At 46.0% G+C, this 26,145-nt stretch overlaps 1 protein-coding gene across 1 annotated transcript in view; it reads right to left on the reverse strand.

Moving 5' to 3' along the window:
• The window catches only part of FSTL4 (follistatin like 4), a 326,227-nt gene that overhangs the window by 200,962 nt on the left and 99,120 nt on the right, over positions 1–26,145 (reverse strand). The window contains exon 3 of the mRNA XM_044454601.1: positions 9,026–9,213. Within this exon, the coding sequence (XP_044310536.1) occupies positions 9,026–9,213 (188 nt within the window). The remainder of the gene's footprint in view (positions 1–9,025; positions 9,214–26,145) is intronic.

The following is a 26,145-nucleotide window of genomic DNA, read 5'->3' on the forward strand; positions in this document are numbered from 1 at the left end:
TTAAAGAAGTTTCTCTTCCCTGCCCTGTATCTGAGTTGCTTAAATTCAACACAGTCAATAGGGCAGAATTCCTCTTCTAAATTCCTTCCGATGTCATTTTGCAGCTCTCAAAGGTCTGGGCGGGCTTGATTCTCAGTGGCAGGTTCACACACAGCCGGGAACGAGTTGAACCTACACCTCAGTAGTGCTCTTGAGAGTATGACCTTACAAATAGATGCTGTTTATTCACTTCTGTAGGACAAAAGTTAAACATGTACCTGGGCTGGAGGAGCAGTGTTGCTGCAGTGATGATAAAACTGGCTCACTACTCATGGTACTGGGTGCTTCCCACGGCATGCTGGGTTAGTTGTTTGCTGAACAAGCCATGATTAGCCTGACCAGGCATGCTCACCCAGACTTTGACTCCTGCTTGGTGAACCAGCTGGTATTCCAGCTGCCAGTTTTATTTTATTTTTTTTCAGAGCCTCAAAAAAGGGCAATTGGGGTCACATTTGGGGAGAGGCTAAAAATTGCACTTTTTAGAATTAGTATTATGTCTGTGAGTCTTTCCTAAGTACGGCTTATCCAACCTTGCATGGTTAAGCTCCCTGTCAATTTCAGCTGTCAAAGGGAAGGCAAGACCAGGCAGCTTATAGGCTCCTTTGCACACCATTGCTATCGATGGATAAACACTCATAAAAGGAAGTGGCAATGGCAGGAGCACCAGAAGGGGGCAGTGACAATATCTCCCCTTAGCAATGCAATTCTCCTGAGTGTGAGTGACGAAGGGACAGTTCACAGCACCCTCCACTTTTCACTCTGCAGCTGCTTCCAAAGGGGGAGGCATTAGCTTCCTGCTCTCCTGGAAGCACCCATGTGTGCTGTGGGTGCTGCAGTTCTCTAGCAGTTTTTAAAGACTACTCAGGGGGTGGCACAGATTAGTAGCAAAACATCTGCTTTGCATACAGAAGTCCCCAGGTTCAGTCCCCAAAGCTCCTGCCTGAAACTCTGAGACACTGCCAGTCAGTGTTACAATACTGGCTAGATGAACCATGGCCTGGCTGGGCCTGAGGCATGCAGGTGTGTTTACTTTTGTGATGCGCTTTTACAAAAGGTGCAGGCAGCACCTCACTGTTGTCTATAAAATCCCAAGAGCAAGGGAGAAGGAATCCAGTGAGTCCAATTTATGAAGTATGTCCAACAGGTCTGCAATTTCCAGATGAATATTTTGATCAAATGATGAGCTACTTCAGATTCTAGGCTGCTACCAAATTCTAGAATGAGGGGTTATGAAGGCTCATTAGTGTTCTTTTCCTGAACTGGTTTCAGATGACAAGCTAACTCACCATTAAGGGTTGAGTACCACTTGTTGTTAAACCATGGGTTATTGTGCTGTCTGAATCAAGTTGCATTAACAAATTATGGGCTGTTCACGCTGAACAAGCTATGAAAGGAAACCATGACTTGTTGTAGAAGCTTGTGGGCCATGGTTTATGGTTAATTAACCATAGTTTATTAACACACTTGGGTTCAGATAACATGAGAACAACCTATAGTTCAATGACAACCCACACTCAACTCATTGTCAATCACTGAGCGAAGGTTAACATGTCTGAAGCCAGCCATTTTCTTTATAGAGAGACTATCCACCTGAAGCACCATCCTGCACTGCTTTTGAACTGAGACCACAGAAGTAACTGGGAGTACAGGCATATGCTAATAGGAACCCTATGGATTGTGATGCAGGGAGGGAAAAAAGGGAAGGAAAAGGAAGGAAAGCCATCCATTCTTTCTCCCTCTAAGCTTTCTCTGGAAAAACTGGGAGATTGATTGTTCTTGGGAGAACAGAAGAGGAAAGAAGAGCCAATTTTTCTGCTGCAAGCTGTTCTTGGGTCAGATGGTGATGGGGGAGATGCACTCACTGCTGGTGAAGAGCTGAGTGAAATTGGGGAACTCTACTTTTTAAAAAGATGTCATGTCTGTGAATCAGATGGCATACCTGGTTTGTCAGATTCAGAAACCCAGGGCTCCTGTGATGAAGTGATTTTGCGATGCAATTTATGCTCCTTTATTTTTTCTGTATAGCTATTACTGTGAAATCTATGAAAAATGAACTTTGCTTCCTTGCTTTGTCTTGTGAAGATGTTAAGGCTTGCAAATTGTACACAGATAAAAGTGGTAGCAGCCGGTGCCACATGCTGCTTGGGTTCAGATATCATTTCCATGATGCTTTCAGGGGGCCAGGGGGTAGTAAGCATTGCCCCATGGCTATGCTGAATTCTGAGCAATGGCTTAGAAGTATGTGGGGTTCCCCTGCTTCTAATAAAGCTAACCCAGAATATAAAGGCACTATAAAAATTGGATCAATTAATCATTCCAACCTTGTTCTGAGCTGTGTTTCTGATTTTAAATTCTACTGTTCCAATGCACTGAGTTGAAGCTAGAAATCTCCCCAGTCCTCACAACCATTTTGTATGATTTCCACCTCCACAAAAGCATGGGAGCAGTTTGGGCTGTTTTCAGGGAAAGTGGTGAATTTCAAATACACTTTTTTGGGGGAGGGAGGCTGGGTTACCTTATGGGTTGCCAAAGGATCTTCACTCACCTCCATTTATACTCTTTAAACTTAAAAGGGATCTCACAATTGCTCGCAGAGAGTAGCAAGCAGACAGTCATTCAGACCCAATTCCTGGGGGCTGGACATTGTTGGGTCTGATTGACTGGGGGCTGGACATTGTCGGTGGTTAGAGGGATTAGACGAAAGAGGAACCTCCGTAGGAAATGGGTACTGGGGCAAATAGACAAAAGGGTATACCGGGAGGAGGAGGCCCGTTGCAGAAGGATTCTTTGCAAGGATAAGGCTGATTACAAGCTGAAACCAAGAATATCAAGAGTAACAAAAAGGGCTTCTTTCAGCATGTAAACAGGAAGAGGAAGGGGAGACAAGTAGTGGGACCACTAAATAAGGAGGAAGGAGATCCAGTGACTGATATGAGGGAACAGGCACAGATGCTAAATGACTATTTTGCCTCTGTGTTCTCCCCAAAGCAGGATGGGGGATATCCACATAGGAGATTAGATGAGGCTGGGGACTTAGGGGCACAGATTAGAGTCACCCCCCTTGAAGTCGAGGGGCTCCTCAGGGCATTGGACATTACAAAGGCGCCAGGCCCTGACGGGTTACACCTGAGAGTACTTAGAGAGTTAGCAGGGGTTCTCTCACGCCCGCTGGCCTCCATTTTTGAGACCTCGTGGAGAACGGGTGAAGTTCCAGAGGACTGGAGGGTGGCATCAGTGCTCCCAATTTTCAAAAAGGGTAGTAGAAAGGACATGGGGAATTATAGACCGGTTATCCTTACATCCATTGTAGGAAAAACAATGGAAAGGCTCATAATAGAGAGAGATCAAGTGATGCTAGATAGGGAAGAAAGGCTGACAGCCACACAACACAGCTTCTGCAAAAACAGGTCCTGCCAGACAAACCTTGTGGAATTCTATGACAAGGTTTCAAGATGGCTAGATGGAGGGGATGCAGTGGATGTGGTATACCTGGATTTCAGCAAGGCCTTTTACAAAGTGCCCCATGATATCCTGGTGGAGAAACTGAGGAATTTTGGGATACACCAAAGCACTGTCTGATGGATTAGGGCATGGTTGAGTGACCGAAAGCAGAGAGTAACCATTAGTGTGGAATCATCGGGATGGCAGCCAGTGACAAGTGGGGTCCCCCAGGACTATGTCTTTTAATCAATGACATGGAAGAAGGGGTGAACAGTCTGCTGTTCAGATTTGCAGATGATACTAAAACTGGAGCAGTGGCCACAACCGAGGAGCAGGTACTCCAGATCCAAAAGGATCTGGACAGACTATGGAAGTGGGCAGGAGACAACAGGATGGCGTTCAATGTGGATAAGTGCAAGGTCTTGCACTTGGGGCATAGGAATAGCTGTCATAAGTACAGGTTAGGGGACAAGTGGCTGGGGAGCAGCACTTGTGAAAGGGATCTCGGGATGCTGGTTGACTGTAGGCTAAACATGAATCAGCAGTGTGATGCGGTGGTCAAGAGGGCAAACGCCACCCTTGGTTGCATAGGCAGAAGTGTGGCTTCTAGATCGAGAGAGGTATTACTACCACTCTATATGACTCTGGTGTGCCTGCAACTGGAGTATTGTGCTCAGTTTCGGCCCCTCATTACAGAAAGGATATAGCCAGGTTAGAGTCAGTGCAGCGTAGGGCCACAAGGTTGGGGATGGGGTATGAGGCGAGAATGCGGGAACTCGGTCTCTTCAACCTGGAGAAGAGGAGACACAGAGGGGATATGTTGGTGACATACAGGTATATGAGAGATGGGTAGAGACCTGTTCTCCCCTGCAGAGGAAGGCAGGACGTGCTCCAACGGAGCAAAGCTCAGGGAGCCAAGGTTCCATTTAGATGACAGGAAGCACTTCCTGACAGTTAGGACCCCAAGGGTGTGGAATGGGCTTCCACGAGAGGTCGTTGAGGCCTCATCGGTGAGGATGTGCAAAGCTAGGCTGGCATGCACATGGTGGGCATGTCATGAGCGGAGCAGGCTGGAGCCGGGGGTCAAACTAGATGGCCTGGGAGACCCCTTCTGACTTGCTCTGTTTCTACGTTTCTGTGTTTCTCATGGGGAATCTGCTAGCCCACCTTCCATAAGATACATTCAGGAAAGGGTTTGGTCTCCTGTTATAAGCTGCCACAATGACACATGCTAATTTAGCTGAGTTCTTTAACCTAGCTTGGTTGTTTGAAATTTACCTTTCCCCACACTTTGGGGTTTCTGTTATGACTTTTGTCAGCTTGAGCCCTGTGAATGAATCATGGCTTGTTAAGTATAAACAATCTGTTAAGAGAACCTGTGTATTGGTTGTGTGGGTTGTTCAACATGTTTAGTTATTTCAGCTAGGTGCAGTGAACAGGATGACTCTGTTTCAACAACAAACCATGATTCAATAAAAACCACAGTCAACCTTTGAGTGCTGGTTATTATATTGTCCAAACCCAATGTCTGACTGTGGCTAGTTCTCTAAAAGTGCAATTCCCCTGCAGGGTGGGGCTAGCAGAAACAGTAGTAAGTTTCTGTGTGAGAGATGGAAAAGCAGCTGTTTGATTTTTTTTTCAATGGAAAGACAGAGAAGTGCTGAGAGTTTCAGCTTAGTTCAACTAACGTTTGGGAGGAATCAGGGCCAGATTTGGCCCTGTTGTCAGTGCTAGGCATTTTCACTAATGTCGACCCATAATACTGCCTTATAAAGACAGATCCACAGATATGTATTTACATTGTATAGGCTCCATGATCATAGATCTTCAGAGATGGTTTATGATTTTTACCTTGGTCTAGTAGGCCCACAGACCTGGAAATATTTTTGCTTCTAAAATATCCACAAGTAACGCCCCTCCCTATGCCAAACAGTTCAGGGTCCACAGGTACTCCTCTATATTCTTTCCATTGAAACATGTCAGGAGTTTTCTATTCTTATCCTGAATAGTATAACTGCCAACCATTGTTATTGATTGATTGATTGGTTGGTTGGTTGTATTTATATACCACCTCAATAGCCCAAAGGCTCTCTGGGTGGTTTGCAAACATTAAAACCCCAAATACAGTGCCCAATAAGTAGAGCTAATGGGAGTTGTTGTTACAATAGCCCACAGAAGTCCTGTCCCTTATTTCTCAGAAGTTAAATAAATAACTCCAAGCATGGGATTGGGACCTGGATCTTGGAAGTGGTTAACGCTTCTCTGAGGGAGGGTCGAGTGCCTGCCCCTTTAAAGGAGGCGGTAATACGACCGGTCCTGAAGAAAGCGTCACTGGATCCAGAGATGGCCACTAACTATAGACCTGTGGCCAACATCCCGTTTCTGGGCAAGGTGTTGGAGCGAGTGGTGGCGGGACAACTCCAAGCACTCTTGGATGAAACTGATTATCTGGATCCTTTTCAGTCCGGCTTCAGACCCGGGTACAGTACTGAATCTGCCTTGGTCGCCCTGTACGACGACCTGTGCAGGGAGAAGGACAGGGGGAGTACATCCCTGTTGGTTCTTCTGGACCTCTCGGCGGCTTTCGATACCATCGACCATGGTATCCTTCTGGATAGACTTGCGGGATTGGGGGTTGGAGGCACTGCTTTGCAGTGGTTCCGCTCCTATCTCGACGGTCGATTCCAGAAGGTAGTGCTGGGGGACCATGTCTCTACGTCATGGCAGCTATGCCATGGGGTACCACAGGGCTCCATTCTATCCCCTCTGCTATTTAACATCTATATGAAACCGCTGGGAGAGGTCATCAGGAGGTGTGGGCTGCGGAATCATCAATACGCTGATGATACCCAGCTTTACCTCTCATTCTCCACTAATCCAGGTGAGGCAGTGGCTGTGCTGAACCGGTGCTTGGCCGAGGTAAGGGAATGGATGAGGGCCAATAAACTGAAACTCAACCCAGACAAGACGGAGGTCCTGTTGGTTGGCGGATTGGGTTTCGGAGAGGGTGGATTTGACCTGGTCCTGAATGGTGCAACACTCCCTCTTAGGGATAAGGTCCGCAGCTTAGGAGTACTCCTCGACCCGGAGCTTTCTTTGGAAGCTCAGGTGACAGCGGTAGCGAGGAACGCCTTCCTTCAGCTTCGGCTGATTAATCAGCTGTGCCCATACCTGGAGTACGACTGCCTGGCGACGGTGACACACGCGCTGGTGACTTCCCGCCTAGACTTCTGTAACGCGCTTTACATGGGGCTTCCCCTGAAGACAGTCTGAACACTTCAATTGGTGCAAAATAGAGCTGCCAGGTTGCTGACGGGGACGGGGCGTTATGCTCACATGACTCCAGTCCTCCATCAGCTTCACTGGCTTCCCATTGAAGCCCGGGCCCAATTCAAGGTGTTGATTATGACCTACAAAGCCCTAAACGGCTTGGGTCCTGGCTACCTGAACGAGCGCTTACGTCCGTATATGCCCGACCGCCCTTTGAGATCTGTGGGAGAGTCCCTTCTCCGGGAACCCTCCATGAAAGAAATTAGGTGAGTAAGTACCCGGAGGAGGGCTTTCTCTGCAGTGGCGCCCAACCTATGGAATTCACTCCCCAAAGAGGTCCGCCTGGCACCGTCGTTACTGGTTTTTCGGCGCCAGGTAAAGACCTTTTTATTTAAACATCATTTCAATTGTTAAAACATATGATCTGGCCGGGGCAACTTCTTCTTCCTTCTCTTTCTCCTCCTATATTTTTATTTTATACTGATAATTTTAATTTTGTATTTGTAAATCAATGTATTTTTTTGTATTTTTATATTTAATGGTAATTTATTATGTACTATTGTATTTCAATGTATTTTCTCATGTTGTAAGCCGCCCCGAGGTTTCGGCAAGGGGCGGCATAGAAATGTAATAATAATAATAATAACAATAACAATAATAATAATAATAATAATAATAAAAAGTTTCCCTTTATTTCCGCTTTCAATTTTCAAAATCAACCACTTAGAAACAGGCATGTTACTACACTCAGTGTACTTGGCAAGACTAAGTTCTCGGAGAACCATGCTTACTCATTCGCCAATGAGGATGCTACTGAAAGATAACTCTTATCAGGATGATACAGAACAAAACTAACAGAACCTGTTTTGCTTTTTATTTTTGCTTTGTTTGTTATACTGATGATGACATGGATAATACCGACTCAGGCTTTTGTGCCAGGAACAAATTCTGCACATGGTCCTTCCTTCCTATAACGGATAAATGTTTTATTGAGAAGTCCTGATGGCAAGCAGCATGTACTTTCAAGGAAATTTTGCTTTTCTTGCGGGTAGGTCTATGCTTACTGACGAAGTAGCTGCTAGAACTACGGCATTAATAAATACACATCCATTGGGAGCTGAACAAGTATTTACATATGAATTTGTAAAGGCCTGTTAGCCCTCACCATGGCCTTCAATGCTGCGCCCACTGTGGATCAGTGCAGCTTCTGCTGCTCACACTGTTTGTCATCTGCAGGTCCCTGCTCCAGGTATTTCTGTGGCCGGAGCACTGGCACTGGGGAAAGCAGGAAAGAGATACAGCCAAACACCTGCTGCGGCAGTGAAGCGGAGGTAGAGCCCTCGTGGGTCACACATCGACTGCGACTTCATAGCCAGGCAGTGCACAGGGCGCAGGTGGTTCAGCTTTGGCTTGGGGATTAGGAGTTTCTATTAGGGCTTTTGTGGGTTCGTTATTATTGTATTGTTCTTGATATTGTTGCATTATGTATTTTGATATTGTTGATACTTTTAGTGTTTGATATTTCGTATTGTTCCTTTATATTTTTGTATTTCTTATCTTGATTTATTTTGTTATGCATTATTTAATTTGGATTTTAGTATACTGTTTTCTTATGTACTTAGAAACCAAATTTGTATACAGCCCAGAAAGTCTATTGGGCTATGGGGTGGAATAGACATCTACATTGAAATGAAATGAAATTTCTGTTGTTCTCACATATGTAAGGGAGACAAGAAAACAGGAACTCTGTGCTAGAAACGTTTGCTATTTTCTATGACACTGTCTTGAATTTCACTTTCTACTTATAATCAACACTTTTGCAACCGCAAAAGCTTGCACGTAAGGGTGAGAAAATAAAGCTGTTAATAACATTTATGCTATTAAAGCATCTCAGAGGAATGATTGGTGATTTTCTAATTTAAATATTTTTCAAACCAAATAATGTCTTATATTTGGCAGCAAGCAGGGCAAATATTTAAAAAAGAAGATTGCTGGCACAAACCTATGTTTGCTGGGAAGGTAAAAATTGATGGAGAGGAATGTGCCACAGTATATTCCTATTTTGCAAAATAGCCTTAACTGTTTAAAATAACATTGCCACCTCCTAAGGCAGATGGAAGGGTTCAGCTCTAGCATGAGATTTCATAGTCTAATTTTGAGTCATTTCACAACGGCTATTCTCAGAAGAATTTCGCTGTGGCTACATTCAATTTGCACTCTGAATGGAAAATGTAATCCACTTCATAATTCAATTTAAGCTGAACAACAAACCCACCTGCGCCAATTCAGAGCTGCTGAGGTGTCCATCACCATTTATATCCAAGTGGTTAAACATATCTTCAACTAAGATGCGCTTCTGGGTTCTGTCCTCCACTGGGTAAGTTTGCTGTCTCTGGCGGTGAGCCTGGAGGTCCAGCAGGATGCTCTTCAGTTGAGTGTAATCTGCCATTGTGCATGTGTCACCTGCAAGGTAAGAGATTATTACCTGGCAATGTGCTCCTGCTTGATTTGTTTAAGGCTATGTTTTTAAGAAGCAGTGCAAGCAGCGCCGAAGCCCGATGACCTGCAAACACAGCAGCTCTCAAAAGCAATACTTTAAGATGATTCTTGGTTGATCCCCTTTTGTAAAAGATGGGATTTCACTCCTTTCTTTAAATTGTCCCTCCAAGGAAGCTCATCAGCAACTTACTTTGCAGATTATAGAACTTCACTCAGTAGACAGCCGTGTAAAATATAATAATCCACTGACTATATTAAATTTGCTCTAGATACTTTAAGAAAGTAAATGCATGTGGTAAGTGAGTATGCAAAAAGAAAAAAAGTCAAATAGTCTATAAGCTACATCCTTATTTTTTCCACACTGAGGCCCAGTTTTCATGCACCTCTCTATTTCCATGGCACAATCTCTTTTCCCCCCTGTCACATAAGGAGATTAAACTGCCTTTGAAGTGATGATCATGACTGACCTCCTGAACAAATTTGCTCAACATCAGTCAGGCAGGAGCCACTGTTTATCAAACAGTACTATTCCATCCACTGTGTAAATGCAGGATTGGATCCTGATTCCAGCGGGATCAACTGTGCTGGCAGAACTGTGCTTCTCCAACTCCCTCTTATCAGGAAAGCCCTCTGAAAAGCTACCAAGAGGGATACTGAATTGGGGTGAGATGTGGAATAAGGAGAAGGGGGATCCCTAAGAATCAGGCTAAGGAACCTTCCAGGAAGAGAATCCTTCTTCTCTGGAAAGGCAGTTCCTGAATCCAAAGTCACAATATATAAGCTGGGATTCAGACTTCCAGAGCAGAAAGCCCGGAATTACACTGTTATGTCTGATTAGAGAGAGTTAAGCAATAATCATCTCTTTCAAAGAAGCAGATGCTTTCAACATGTTGTGAGATTTGATATAAGCAAAGTTGGTATCAGGTATCCACAGAACCCAGGTATCTACCTGTTGCTCCACTGACTCAGTTGCAAGCACTGACTTGTTTTATTTATTTATTTGAAGTTTTTATATGCCACCCCAATACTAAGGTCTCTGGACAGCTTACAAAAACCAAAAAAACCCCAACCATATACAACCCCCAACACACAACACACTGCATCCAATAATGATGATAAAGACATGGATAAAACCAATTAACTGTTAAAATATTGGGGAAAAATAAAAAGTGACTTGTTTGCCACTGTGTAACTGAGCATGAACAAAAGACTCCACCAGCCTGACAGCCTTTCCCTCTGAGACTATCCTTGGTAACTGCTTCTAAAGGGATACTCTTCCACAAAAGATAGGCAAAATAGCAGCCTATGCATCATCCTAGTAAAGAGGGTGAAGAGCAAGCAACTCCATGTATAAATGTTTCAAAACATTTTACTCAGGTTTCCTTCTGATTCCCACTGGACTGGCTTCCAGGTAATCAATTTAAGACTAAGGGACAAGACTGTGTTACCAAACTGGGATAATGATTGGATGGCTCATGCTGGTCTGTTGTTGCCCCCATTTTGTCAGTGGAAACTGGACTCGCAACCACTGAGGGTATCTGAGGCCCAATTCCCCCCCCCCCGAAACAACAAAAACAATTCAGATTGAAAACAATCCAAACGTGTCTCTAGTAAGGACCCTCCAACGTGAGGCTTTGAACCTGCCACTTCACTTTTGCTGCTGGATTCCTTATACATTTTGTCATTCTGCTTCTTTAATGCAAATTTTCTCTCTCTGCCTTTCCATATGTTCAATTATACCTTCTTTCCCTCAGGAAATTTTCTTTCTCTGTCTTTCCATACGTCCCATTACCCAACCAATAAGTGGCACAATGGAATTCCACATATAAGAGGCTTCCATTCTGCCATTCACGGATACACCAGAAGGAGTTTCCTCAGAAATAAAAGAATGGTTGCAAAGACGAGGAGGTGCCCCAGAGGATTATGACATGGTGTAAAGCATGCGCAAACTAGCATGCTAGAGAAATCTCATGAATGCCCAGTAACTGCCCCATGTTGAACCACTCTCAGTCTCTACAGTGGTTCCCACCAAATGTTTGCCCAATTTCATCCCCCATTTTTGGGTGCAAAAGTTAGAGGGTAGGAAAGCCTCGAACAAGGACCAAATCTGGACTGCAGACTGTGCATTGGCCATACCCCTATTTAAAGACTAGAATGAAGCAGATCCAACCCCTAAAAGCGAGTCGCTTGCTTGGGGCAAGAGTAAACAGAACCAGGGTGGCACTGAAGGAGAGCAAGTGTTAAAATCCGACTTACAATTTTGCCCCCAGTAGAATTTCCCTAAAGGAGCTTTTTCAGAAATGGAAGGATAAAAATAGTTCTTAGGTTTCCAAACTAGAAATACGCAATTACAGGGCAACATTGTAAAAGCATCTCTAGTGGGTATCCTTTGTATGGGCCTGGAGAGCAACTTACACTGATTTAAGAAACTTGTTCTTAAGGCTCTCATTGTATTTAATTCTTTGTAATAATACTTTTAAGGCTGCTTGTAAAGGCCTACTGTCGTTAATGTTAAATATAAGAGCCATAGTTCTTATTTCCATGTAAGAAAGAATTTACCATACAAAGTGAGGGGATAAAGATGACAAAAACAAGTCACTTGCAGTTCCAAGAGACGAGGACACAGATGTCATATGGAAAGAGGAGATTAAGAGCTACAGAAACACCTTTCCCCCTTAATCCAGTAATCTTTGTTGGGCCACTGGTTAAAGAAATGAATGCACTGGGTGGTATTTAGTGTTTCTCCCACACTAGAGGGACCAGTTATTAGCTTAACAGGAAGCTATGCAAATCAGCAAACATGCTACTGTCTGGAATGGGGCTGCACTGACTCGTTCTGTTCCAGAAACAAGCACCTCCTCTCCTTTCTAGGGTTCTGTTCAGAAGTTCTAGTTCCTGTTACATTTGCTGGGGCTCTTGCAAAGACAACAAAACCAGAAGTGCATTTGTAATGCTGGCTGACCACTATTTCACCATTCACAAAGTGATGTATTTGCCATGAACATAACTGTTTTCCTCCAGCTGGCATTTTATGGAAATTCAGTCTATCTGCAAATCGGAGGAGAAACACTTTTGTTATAAGGGCCACTCCAACAGCAGGTAGATCTACATGCCATAATAGGAAGACAAATTAACCAAAACTTTAGGGAATTAATCAAAAGACATCACTTTTAATCAGTAAGTGCAATGTTTCATCAGTGGGACTGTGAATGAATGACACATGTGTTGAATTTTGCAGCTATTTTAATTCTGGTTTGTCACCATGAAAAGGAATAAACAAAAATGTTAAAAGCTGGTCTTCCCTTTTACCCATAGTTATATATTTTATTTATTAGGGTATAAATTATTACATACTCTATTTAATGCATTTCAAAATATATCGAGATGGTGTCAATTTACAAATGTAATTTAATCCATATTAAATTTAATTGTTTAATTATTTGTTTAATTGGCTACAAGCCATATGATTAGCCAAACAAGTATTACTTAGATTGAAATCCTAAAGACCTTTACTCAGAAACCCCACTGACAAAGTGAGGTTACTTCCCAGTAAACATGCTCAAGAGATATTGCTAACCAGATGGCAGAACTAACCATAAACCAGGGGCAGTAAAATTGGAAAGACATTTGTTTCTTCAATGCAGCCCAGAGAAGCCAAAATGCTGGACCCCCCTGGTTTAAATAATGCTTGTTTAGGTGCTGTATCACCACACCCTCCTTGGGAGAAACCTTACCTACTTATGAGGTCCAGATGATGAAATAAATACCTAACCCCAGGTATTTTATATATCCTGTTCATAACCAGAGAAGGCATGGAGTCAAAGAGCAGGCTGTGGGTCTCAAAACTTAAAGTAATTTGTCCACATCATCAGGCTGCATTAGCTGAAATCTATCCAAAAAACATGACTGGCAGAAGCCCGGCTGCATCAAGATGATGGCACGCAAACTGGAAAGCCTGCGCATGATTTTGTCTTCTAATGCAGCACAAATTGGTCACAAGAGCCGGCTCACCGTTTGCTTTCCTCTGTTTTCCTGGCCCGTTCTCAGATTCAAGGCTCCATCATTCTTTGTCTTCAAATATTTATTTGCAGAGGTAGTGGTGGTTCCCTTAACCCAACTAATAACAAACATGTTATTATGTTACCCATATCTGACCTTGTTTTGAGGGCAGTGATAGATCTCTGCTATATCTGAGCATATTCCTTTCAGTAGAATTTGTACAGGCATTTCAAGTCAGAAAGAAAACTGTCTGACATGTTGACACACCTGAAATTCACACAACAAATATTATAAATTATTTTCCTTTCGGGAAGCACCAGGAAAGAATAATGCATAGCAGCAGAAAAGGAGAAAGACTGTAGAGTGGTCTAGCAGTTCTTTGTGGGAACGTTTACAGGTTTTTGGGGCTTGATTGTGTATGCGTGGATGCATGAAGCCAGGGATAGATTTTCACTGGCTAACCAGGTGAAGTCTAATGATGCCTGATGGACAAGCACATGTGGTGCCTGGTGGACTTTTGTAACATTAATCAGAAGCTTTACAATCTCCTGGTTCAAAATAACAAATATGTCTGCTATCAAAGCTGAGGAGGAAGCATCATGCAGGAGCCAATCCGCCCTCCCTGCAGATGGCTGGCATGCAACCTGTCTGGCTCTGCCTCCCAGAAACCTGTTGTCGACAGCCAATCAGCAAAGTGATGCCCAGATGTGCTAGAGGTCGCAGATGGCGATTTTCTCTTAGGTGGCCAGCAAGGCAGCCATGCGTCTCACAAGATAATATTAAAGGATAAACTGGCTGAGTGAAAATGCTATTGGTGATTAGCCATTCATATAAAAGGAACAGCTATTCATGAAAGACAAGCTGAAACCTGATGAGCTTATTGAGTATTATCTTCCCCCTGAGCTGGTCATTTCAATCTTCCTTCAAGGTCATTTTGAAGATGGAGGTTTACTCTCTTTTGGTGTCAGAAGATACAAGCAGAATTAGCATGCCAACTGCAATATACATATTTATTTCAGAGGAAAGGCACCACTGACTTCTTGTTCAGGCCGATATACCAATTTGGGGGAACTGAGATGAGAAATCAGTTGCATGTGGTCTTAAGGCTGCCCATTTCTAATGCGCAGCAGGATTTCAGGGTGCCATTGCACCCTGAACCCAGAAGACTGTGAGCATCCCATGGTGGGTGCAGGACTGTGGGAGCAAGGGGTGCCTCTGTGCTTTCTTCGCCCTGCAGAACACCACAAGGCGTTGGTTGTGCTCTTGAGATCCTTTCCTCCGTCAAGGAAAGGCTCAAACATTGCCATCCTCCAGAAGTTTTCCTGCATCTGCCAGATTTTTTAGCAGGTTTTTAAGAGTGGGGAGAGTCCAGTACTAAATTTTAAATAGCAACAGTTCTGGTCAAAAGCCTCATGAGAAGCTGCAAATCCACTGCAGTGCAGTTATCCTGTGGCTGCTTAACTGACTATAGAATGGCCGAGAAATACAACCCCCCGGTGAGGCTGGGGGCATGTAAAGGACGCTTTTTCCAAGAAGCTGCCTGGGTAAAGCAGACAATGAAACCCCTCATGTAAAGAAGACCTGGGGCAGCCAGTTTAGATATCTGAATGTTTCATGTGCGCTTGTGAGGACCAGGGGCTGGATGTTACTCTTACTCCTCCCATCCTGGTGCTGGAATCACTCCTGCAACTTCAGAGCTGTAGCTGGAGCAGGAAGAACTGTGTAGGGCGCCCTGAATTCAGACTGCTCAGACCTTGGAGGACTTTTCTGAGGTCTCAGTCGGGACTCCTAGTTTCCCTATGGCTGCCTAGACAGCATCTAGTAGCCAAAGAGTTGTGCCCCAAATATGTGAAAATGAGCTAGGAGAGGAAATGGTTTGGGCAGATTTAGAAGGCTGCTCTCCAGGGAGGTAAAGCTTCCATTCTGCCACTATGTTCACATGTTACGTCTGCTATGTCTTCTCTTCAGACACGGTGTAAACTATATTTTTGAAAAGCAAACCTTCTGTGGTAGGAATATATACTTAAAAGGAGAATTTTTCTCTTCATGGTGAATGTAGTTCTAAGAAATAGACCAGAAAGCTTTCTTCAAAAGCTTTATCCTAACTTCTGAAGTGAAGATTGCATTCCTTTCCCCACTTACTCAGTGAGGTGGCTTTCTTTAATCCTGTAACTCCCTTTCCTTCTCCACAAGAATGTTCCTAAAATCCTATTTCAAATGTTTGTACAGGGCTTAGCAGGGACAGCAGCTGCTCTTGTTATCATTTCCCTCGACCCTCTTTCTGCTGCCGGTGACACTGGTAATCTTCTTACCCTCTTCTTGGAATCCACTAGATGTATCTGCTAAATACTCTCACTCCTTCGACTTTACTTGACTCATCATGCCTACGCATGTCCTTTCAAGGGACTAAGGCAGTGGCTGTTCAGACAATGAGAATACTGAAACACCATCTTTATGCACTCCGACTTATTTTCATTCTCTTCTCTGCTTTGTTAGAAGGTCACCTTCAGCAGTTTTTATTTCCTTTACAATATGAAATCATTACACAGTTTATCTCATTTCCGAATATCCTCATTTGTAGATGATGCTGATTATTATTATTACTATTAATTATTAATAAGAGGTAGCTCACAGTTGGAATACCTTGTTAGCAACTCTTGGGAACCACTGATCCTTTCATGATTGCATCCCAATTTTCACATGCCACATGAGTGAGCTTCATGTCTTCTGAAGTATATCTCTGAATTCCTCCAACTTGATGTCCCAGTCAGAAACACAGGGAAAAGACCATCCCTTCCTTCTACCAAGATGTACATTTTGAGGTCAGCCTTGGTAAAGTGAAGGTTTTTGAAACATTTACTTGGATTCCTATCGCCAGAGCTTGGATGCAACATAAGATAAGCCTTCCAGGGAAAGACGGATGTCTTTCTTCATGACAGGTATTTGATCTGGTGAAGCTTTTCTGATGGCTAAACAGGGGACAGGTGGGCAGGCAATCCTGGACGACTTCCCCATGCCTATTCATCCCCGGGAAATCAATTCTGGAGGGTTCTAGAATAGTGGAGAATGTGGTGCTGGGAGCTGCTGTGAGAGCAGATTTGGATGGTGTATGGGGAGGAGAGGTCAGGAGAGTTAACCCATAGTATCCTTTCCATTGGTGAAATTACAAAACTGAAGCTAACAGACCTTTTAGGAACTCCTACCATATATTAGGGAATGTGGAACTGCTGTCTTTTGGCATGCAAACTTTCCATGTGCAAGTAAACTAGATGTTAACTGTGGCAGAGGAGAGAGATACAAAACTGAAGTGGCCTTTCTGGGGGAAAGATGCAGTGAATGCAGGGTTTCCTGTTGCACAGGAGTGGCTGGTCCTGCCCAGGGACCAAGTATCATGAGCGTGGAAGGAGTGTTCCTCTCCAGAGACAGTGTGATTCCTTTCAACCCGCATTCAGCCTCAAGCCACCATAAGACTAGACAGTACAAGCAATGAAAGGAAATAGGAATCTCCTTCTTGTTTCCTGCTTCCCAGTTGGATTGGAACCAAATTGTAAGTTATGCTAATATAATCAAGGGGAGTTTTTCTTTACTCTGGCATGCATAGGCCTCTTCTGGATCCAGGAGAGTAAGGTTAAACCTGTCCTGACCACCATTTGTGTTCTTAATTTTTCCCTCTCAGATTTTTTTCAGGATTCCCACCACCATGTGAACAGGGTCATGAAAAACAGCCAAAGAAAGTTTAATCCTGCCCTTCTGCTGCGCAGTGGTCCTGATCCGCACTAGGATTGGATTATTTCCACTAGAGCAGACTTCCTCCATCTTGTGCCTTCCAGATGCGTTTGGACTGCAACAGCCAGAATTCCCAGTCAATGGCTTTGCTGGATGGGAATTCTGGGCACTGTGGTCCAAATGCTTCTGAGGGCCACCAGGTTGAGGAAAGCTGCACTAGAGCAGAGATAATGCCAGCTTTTAGCTACATGCTACACAATTAGTATATTGGACCACTTAGTGTTATGTGAACTGAAAGGGAGCAAACTAGAACAGACAATTGTTCTAGTGAGTTGAAAGAGGGCAAGCGGGTGGGCATGGTGGGCATGTCACGAGCAGAACCGGCTGGAGCCAGAGGTCAGACTAGATGACCTGGGAGGCCCCTTCTGACTCACTCTGTTTCTATGTTTCTATGCTAGTACAGAAAATTGTCTGCCCTGGGCTCCCAATGACAAGTGTCCTCAACTGGAGCACCAGTGTTGGGGGGATGGGATAGAGAACCAGGGCTTACTCAGACAAAGTCAGACACTCAGAAAGATGTTCTAGGGCTGGGCACAAAAGCAGAGTCAGAAGTAGGTGAGATCTTTATATCTTTCCATCTCTTCTTTTCCCACAATTGTATCTGCATGTGTCACAACCTCATGATTTCAACGCACTGCATGTCTTGCCACGGGGTCCAACGATGGAAGAGGTGTTTTGCATAAACACCACCACAGCCCTCCCTGATCAATGGAAGGCATTCTAGTGCAGAATTCCTCATGGACCGTAATAGAAAGCAGGGCTGAAGAGCTGCAGTCCAATATTCAGAAGCCATGAGCTGGTGTTGCAACTAATGTTACTGCTCTGCAATATATCTACTGTGCTTCCACTTCCCTTTTGGCTCTGGCCTCTTGGCAGAGCAGCAGAGGCACAGGCTGGGAGAGAGGGCTGAGTGGCCAGGGGACTGGTGAAGGCCAGGGAGGAGCTGGGCAGGGGAGCAGAGGGCCAGGAGCAGCGGAGAGGAAGGGTGTCGTCCCTTGGCTGTGGCCCTTGGCTGTGGCCCCGGGCTGTCCAGAGACTCCCTTCCCTGAGACACAGAGGTTTGATTGTTTGTTTGCTTTTGTTTGTGCTGTGCTGTGCTTTGCTTTGTTTTTCTTCCAATTTAAGTTTATTTTATCCTTGTGTGTGTGTGCAAGTGGGTTTCTGTCAGGGAGAACTGGGCGAGTGAGAGGAACTGCAGGACAAACAAGGCAGGGGACCAAGGTAAGGTCTCGGAAGGGATACTGATGGCAGACCAGGAGCTGGCCTTGGAGGGAGTCACGGGTGTTGCTGTCCGTTGCGAGAGCTGCGACATGTTCGCCCTTTTCCCCCAGGAGAGGCAGGGATACACTTGCCCTCGGTGCAAGATGGTGGTCCTGCTAGAGGAGGAGTTGAAGTGCCTGAGGGCCGAGAGAGCTCTCCAGGCCCCCCGGGAGCAGCCCCCCTCTGGACAGAGGATTGAGGGAGACGCCACGGGAGGAGCAGCTGGGGAGACATGGAGGCATGTAACCCACAGGAGGAGCACGGCCTCCTCCTTCTCCTGGCACCAATCTGGAGCTGGGAAACAGGTTCTCTCCACTTGGGGAGGCTGGGGCAATGATGAGGCCTTGGGGGACCAGCAGGACCCCCCAGCCTGGGATGTCAGGCGGCAAGGGGGCCGCTGCAGGAGAGGCGAGGGCCAGGGCATGGCTGCTCACCAGCGGCGGTGGGTGATTTTTGTTGGGGACTCCCTGCTGAGGGGCACTGAGCCGGCGGTGTACCACCCCAACCTGGAGACAAGGGAGGTTTGCTGCCTGCCGGGTGCACGCATCCGGCATGTGAAGGACAGAGTGGAGTGTCTTGTTTGCTCCGAGGGTCACCAGCCACTCCTGGTGATCCATGTGGGCACAAACGATGTGGCCAGGCAGGGTGTGGTTGGGACCACTAGGGACTTTGAGGCCTTGGGGAAGAAACTCAGGGAGCTGAAGGCCCAAGTGGCCTTCTCGTCAATCTTACCTGTCCAGGGATTTGGGCCAGGAAGGGACAGGAGGGCCTCTGAGGTGAACGACTGGCTTAGGGTGTGGTGCCAGAAGGAACGTTTTGGGTTCCTCAACCATGGCACTCATTTTCTTGCCAATGGACTTCTGGCAAGGGACGGGTTACACCTCAAGAGGATGGGGAAAAGGTCCTTTGGAGATGCTCTAGCGAGCTTCGTCCGGAAGACTTTAAACTGAGCTGGGGGGGGGTTCAGGCCCCCCAGTGTCTGCACTGAACAAGTGTGGGGGGAGGATCAGGGCTGTGGGAGCAGGGTTTTAGAGATACTGCAGGGACTGGCAGGACTCCTACAGAGAGTGGCCAGGTATCAGGGAGGATGGGAGGAAAGAGGAGGCTGGGGACTCCAAGGAAAGGAAGCAGAGGGAAGGAGTTGAGGTCCATGCACACTAACTAATGCTAGAAGCATGGGTAATAAGCAGGAAGAGCTTGAAGCTCTCCTGGGAATAGGAAGGTATGATCTGGTGGGAATCACAGAAACTTGGTGGGATGAAAGGCAAGTCTGGAATGTGAACATAGAAGGGTATCACCTTTTTAGAAAGGACAGGAAGGGAAAGAGAGGTGAGGCTGTGGCTTTATACATCAGGGAGGGGATAGGATGCAGTGAGATAGAATGCAGCACAGATGGGGATTCAGTAGAGGCAGTCTGGGTGAAACTTAGGGGTTTTTATAGGGAAAGAGACCTGACAGTGGGGGTATGTTATTGCCCTCCAGGTCAACTTGAGTCCCTGGATGATGTCCTGACAGGCCAGATTCTAAGGATATCTCAGGGGAGAGACACAGTAATTATGGGAGATTTCAATCTCCCAGATATTACTTGGGAGACTCACTCAGCGGTGACAGCCAGGTAACGTTGCTTCCTAGAAGGTATAGAGGGAGGGGTTTTCACACAGAGGGTCTGAGAGGCGACGAGGGGGGAAACATCCTTGACTTGGTCTTGACCAATAGGGAGGAGCTGATAGATGAAGTACAGATTAGGGGAGCTCTGGATGTGAGTGATCACTCCATCCTTTGCTTTGAGATCAGGGGACTGGGGAACATGCAGCAGGTCAAGCACTAGAAGTTGGGACTTCAAGAGGGCCAACTTTGGCCAACTGAAGGCCAGACTGGGGAAAGTCTCCTGGGATCGGTAACTGGATGGTAAGTGAGTTGAGGAGGGGTGGATAGCCCTCAAAAGGGAGGTTTTGGAGGTGCAAGCCTTGACGATACCTCTAGTCAGTAAGGTGGGGAGGTGGAGGAGAGTGCTGTCCTGGATGCAAAAGGAGGTGGTTAGAGGGATTAGATGAAAGAAGAACCTCTGTAGGAAATGGGTACTGGGGCAAATAGACAAAAGGGTATACCGGGAGCAGGAGGCCCGTTGCAGAAGGATTCTTCGCAAGGCTAAGGCTGATTACGAGCTGAGACTTGCCAAGTATATCAAGAGTAACAAAAAGGGCTTCTTTCAGCATGTAAATAGGAAGAGGAAGGGGAGACAAGTGGTGGGACCACTAAATAAGGGGGAAGGAGATCCAGTGACTGATATGAGGGAACAGGCACAGATGCTAAATGACTATTTTGCCTCTGTGTTCTCCCCAAAGCAGGACGGGGGATATCCACATAGGAGATTAGATGAGGCTGCGGACTTAGGGGCACAGATTAGAGTCACCCCCCTTGAAGTCGAGGGGCTCCTCAGGGCATTGGACATTACAAAGGCGCCAGGCCCTGACGGGTTACACCCGAGAGTACTTAGAGAGTTAGCAGGGGTTCTCTCACGCCCGCTGGCCTCCATTTTTGAGACCTCGTGGAGAACGGGTGAAGTTCCAGAGGACTGGAGGGTGGCATCAGTGCTCCCAATTTTCAAAAAGGGTAGTAGAAAGGACATGGGGAATTATAGACCGGTTATCCTTACATCCATTGTAGGAAAAACAATGGAAAGGCTCATAATAGAGAGAGATCAAGTGATGCTAGATAGGGAAGAGAGGCTGACAGCCACACAACACAGCTTCTGCAAAAACAGGTCCTGCCAGACAAACCTTGTGGAATTCTATGACAAGGTTTCAAGATGGCTAGATGGAGGGGATGCAGTGGATGTGGTATAGCTGGATTTCAGCAAGGCCTTTGACAAAGTGCCCCATGATATCCTGGTGGAGAAACTGAGGAGTTTGGGGATACACCAAAGCACTGTCTGGTGGATTAGGGCATGGCTGACTGACTGAAAGCAGAAGGTAACCATTAGTGGGGAATCATCGGGATGGCGGCCAGTAACAAGCAGAGTCCCCCAGGGATCTGTCCTGGGGCCGATCCTGTTTAATCTTTTCATTAACGACATGGAAGAAGGGGTGAACAGTCTGCTGATCAAATTCGCTGATGACACTAAAACTGGAGCAGTGGCCACAACTGAGGAGCAGGTACTCCAGATCCAAAAGGATCTGGACAGACTATGGAAGTGGGCAGGAGACAACAGGATGGCGTTCAATGTGGATAAGTGCAAGGTCTTGCACTTGGGGCATAGGAATAGCTGTCATAAGTACAGGTTAGGGGACAAGTGGCTGGAGAGCAGCACTTGTGAAAGGGACCTCGGGGTACTGGTTGACTGCAGGCTAAACATGAGTCAGCAGTGTGATGCGGTGGTCAAGAGGGCGAACGCCACCCTTGGTTGTATAGCCAGAAGTGTGGCTTCTAGATCAAGAGAGGTATTACTACCACTCTACACGACTCTGGTGCGCCTGCAACTGGAGTATTGTGTTCAGTTTTGGGCCCCTTATTACAGAAAGGTTATAGCCAGGTTGGAGTCAGTGTAGTGTAGGGCCACAAGGTTGGTGGCCGGTTTGTAGGGGATGGGGTATGAGGCGAGACTGAGGGAACTGGGTCTCTTCAGCCTGGAGAAGAGGAGACTCAGAGGGGATATGTTGGCGACATACAGGTATGTGAAGGGGTGTTGCACGGAGGTAGGTAGAGGAACCACCTATTCTCCCCTGCAGAGGAAGGCAGGAGGCACTCCAACGGAGCAAAGCTCAGGGAGCCAAGGTTCCATTTAGATGACAGGAAGCACTTTCTGACAGTCAGGACCCTGAGGGTGTGGAATGGGCTTCCACAGGAGGTCGTTGAGGCCCCATCAGTGCGGGTGTCCAAGGATAGGCTGGACATGCACATGGTGGGCATGTCGTGAGCAGAGCCGGCTGGTGCTGGAGGTCAGACTAGATGACCCGGGAGGCCCCTTCTGACTCGCTCTGTTTCTGTTTCTATTACCTTCCCCTTTCTTTCTTGCCAGTTTTTTTAATTAAAGGCTAGCAAGTATTTATTCACCATTAATAATCACTGAACTGTGCAGAGCTTGCTGGACATTTCTGAACATTGTAATTGCTCCGATTCTGCTCAGTTTACTTGCACATCCCACAAAGCTGGGCTGGTCTGCCAACTGGCCAAGCAAAGGGTCATGGGGCATGCTCTGGTGCACATCTAGTTTGCTTGGAGAACAAAGCAGTGTGGATCTGCATGACAAAACATTGTTCTTGGACAAATAACAAGTTCCCTTCCCCACCTGCTGCAAGTTCACCTGGAAAGGTGAAAGGAACACGAATAATTGGGCTTTATAAACACAGAAATGGTTTTTTTTCAGCACACTTGTCAGGATCTGAAAAGTGATGCTGCTTTCTCTGGCAGCTGGGCAGAGAAGGTAGCCTTATTTATCTTGCAAGACTTGCAGCATTAGCACTGGGAAGAATAGGTGCCTGCAGGATTAGGGGGAGTCAAATGGTGAAGTCCAGCTGGAGCCCTGGGAAGCTGTCTAAGAGGTTTTCCAGACCCGCTCAGCTTTGCTGCACCAACACTGGTCTTTATAGTGACTATTTTTGTCCCCAGTCCTGCAATGTCTTCACTTTGCTCTTGACTTTCCTGTTCCTGACTCAATTTCCTCTGGTCCTGCCATGCCTTTGTTCATATCTGATACCCTTATTCCCTCCCACCCAAAAGGAATTCTTAAAAGCAAGTGGAGCCCTTCTCCCTTGCTGACTTTTCCAAAAGGAAGTGCCATTTAAGATGATATGATTTCCTTTGGGTTAGACGTGCTGTGAGTGACAGGAGGACTTCTGCTTCCTCATTGCTAACAGCTGAGGGCCTTTGGCAGGACTTTGAATGCTGGCCTGGGACACAGAGCTCAGAGAGCTAGCTTAACTTTCACAGGAGGAGGGGGTGGGAATGGGAACTGGAAGCATCTGGGGCAGAATCAGAATTGGTAGTCAAGGGTGGAAGGGAAGGCCATGTAGAAGAGCTGGAACATGAATGAATCATTTGTCTCCATCTGTAGCAACAAACCAGTTCTTCACTACCGTTAATCCGCGGGGGGGGGGGGTTGCAAGTGGGTGACTAAGCAAAGAAGCACACATTTCGGTGGGAGCAATCCTGGTGGAGAAAGAAGGTGGCAGTGGGGGAAATAATGGCATTCGGGTCAAGGCTTGTGGTGAGAGATGCCCCAGGTGTCTTTGTGGAACTGGTAGGGGAGTCTGAATTTAAGAGGCTGAGACTCCATCCACAAGAAGGAAACAAGATACCTGAGGGCATATAGTGACCTGGGTGCAGGGGCCAAGAGTAACATCCCACAGTTCAAGCAGGCAGCTGTATACACGAAGATAGCTGTGGTTAAAATCAAGAAACTCACTACTAAGTGTTTCCACAATCATGGAGCAGTAGAGTGTCACGCAGGTAGACAGGTGCATTCTCATCTAGTTGCTGCTTCAGCCAAGAAGAAAAGAGAAAACAGGGAATGTTTGACAAGATGTCCAAGATTTACTTTTTCAAAGGGGAGGTGAGCAGATTTAATTTGTTGTTCATTTCACTGGGCAAGTCTGTGTGTGTGTGTGTGTGTGTGTGTGTGTGTGTGTGTGAGAGAGAGAGAGAGAGAGAGAGAGAGAGAGAGAGAGAGAGAGAGAGAAGGTGGGTGTGAAAGAAGCTGGTTGGTGGGGGATGGCAGGGAGGCAGGAGAGCAACTGAGGCACACCGGGGCTCTTCAGAGTTGCCGCTGGTTTGCTGAGGCCACCCATGCCGGGCTCAGCCAGGAGCAGCCTTCCACACCCAGCCGCTGAAGCAAAATGGAAGGGCTGGGCTATTCACACATTCCCAGACCCTTAGCAAAAAATACAGATTCTCCACTTTAGCAAAAAATACTTAAAAACAAAAATAGCAACAGACCAGTCCTCTGATGGTGCCACTCCTCTCAGGCCACCAGCCCTCTGAAGACATTCACTTTCCCTCAGAACAGTACCATTATTTCAACACATACCAGAATATGTACCTCAGAAAAAAGCACAACGTATAAAAACAGAGTGATAAAACTGGTCTGAAGCCATCCAAGCTAAATAGTATGAGGAGGGTGGTTTGGTGTAACACGGGACATGCTAGTGAATCAGGCATTACGATGCCAGCAAAAATCCTTTGCGTGGATCCCCCTACCGTCTTTGAGTAATCACATCTCCATAGGATATTATCATTGCCCCATTATAGTCTTTGCCAGAACCATTTAAACCCAGCATGATGCTTTGAAGTGGAGCACATTCCATTCTGTCCCAATTTCATACCTGATTTCAGATAAGATAAAATAATACACTGCTTGCCCTACTCTTTTATTGAAGGGTGGGATACTGATGCACCTCAGAAGCTCAGAAAGAGCTTAAGGGATCATCTAAGTTGTGATGTGGAAATCTGTTCTATTTTTACAGAAGATGAGGCTGTCAATTCTGTTTGCGAGGTGAGAAGCTGCAGATGAAAAGCCACGGCCCAGCTGTGGCACTTTCTGCATGGGATAGCGGTTTTCAGGTCTAAGCAAGGATCAGATGATCAGCCTGCCATCTGCATCTCCACCCAGGGATTCTGGATGCTACTCCTTGATTTATTAATATATTGCCAAATAGCCAATGATCTCTGGGCAGATCACAATACACAAAAATGCAGACCATAAATGCAGTTAAATGCTGCATGCAAATTTGCTGCTAAAATCTTTTCAGTATAAACTTAGACCTGTTAAAAAGGATGACATACAGTGGTACCTCAGTTCACAAACTTAACTTGTTGCACGATTCTGGTTGCGAATCAAATTGGTTGCGAACTGAGTCAAATTTCCCCATAAGATTGAGTGTAAATAAGGTTACTCTGTTCTGAACCATATGTAAATTTTTTAACCACAAAAATATGAAACAGTACAGTACAGTACAGTATGAAGAGAGAGAACACTAACCTTGCTTGAGGCGACTTCTGGCGTGGAGGACAGGAAGGTGGATGGGGAGGAGGTTATTGTCTGGAGGGAGATCTTGACTAGAGGAAGCTGCGACCACGTGTCAGAGCAGGGAAGATGGCCGCGATCGTGTGTCTGTGAACACAAACACGGCCATCTTTCCCGCTTAAACACGATCTGAAACATGGTCGCGTTGTGGGGAAGATGGCTGCAATTGTGTTCGTCACCCAAAACAGAGTTCATGGATGGAAGCAAAATTTTGCCAAACTTTCTGTTCGCAAACAGAAACATTCATGAATCGAGGTATTACTGTATATGTCCCATCATGCCATCAAATGTCATTAAATTGCTGGGAGAAGAGGGCAGTCCTAACCTTGCATCAAAAATGCTGACAGAGTTGGCACCAGGCAGATCAGGGGAGATGGGAGAGGCAGCACTGAGACGGCCCTGTCTGTTGTTGCCCCCCTCCTACCCTCCCCCAGAAATGGCTCATCAGTGATGTCATAGTGTCCAGATAATTTCAGATTGGTCACCTCAGGACTGCCTGGTTAAGCACCTGCACAACGATTACGGGTCCCAGTGTTGCCACCATGTTTCAATGCAACCTTTTCTAGAATACCCGAAGGGTATTTGTGTGGTTGAAAATAGTGCTAAACATGAGTCCAGAAACTGCAGTTAGGTATAAAAGTTATACAAAATGCCAAGCGCAGGTAAAATGCCAACACCACCTTTTTGTCAGGATTGGTGAATTCCCTTACAGGTGTTCCTCATGGCATTCATCCATTGCTCAGCCTTTGCAAGGGGCTACCTGTGCTCGTGACCTGCCATAGGTACTGCACACGATCAGAAACTTTGGACAATCCAAAGGCAGGGACAGT

Source organism: Varanus komodoensis, unplaced genomic scaffold, assembly GCF_004798865.1.
Source record: "Varanus komodoensis strain SLA01 unplaced genomic scaffold, ASM479886v1 scaffold7_3, whole genome shotgun sequence".
NCBI lineage: Eukaryota > Metazoa > Chordata > Lepidosauria > Squamata > Varanidae > Varanus > Varanus komodoensis.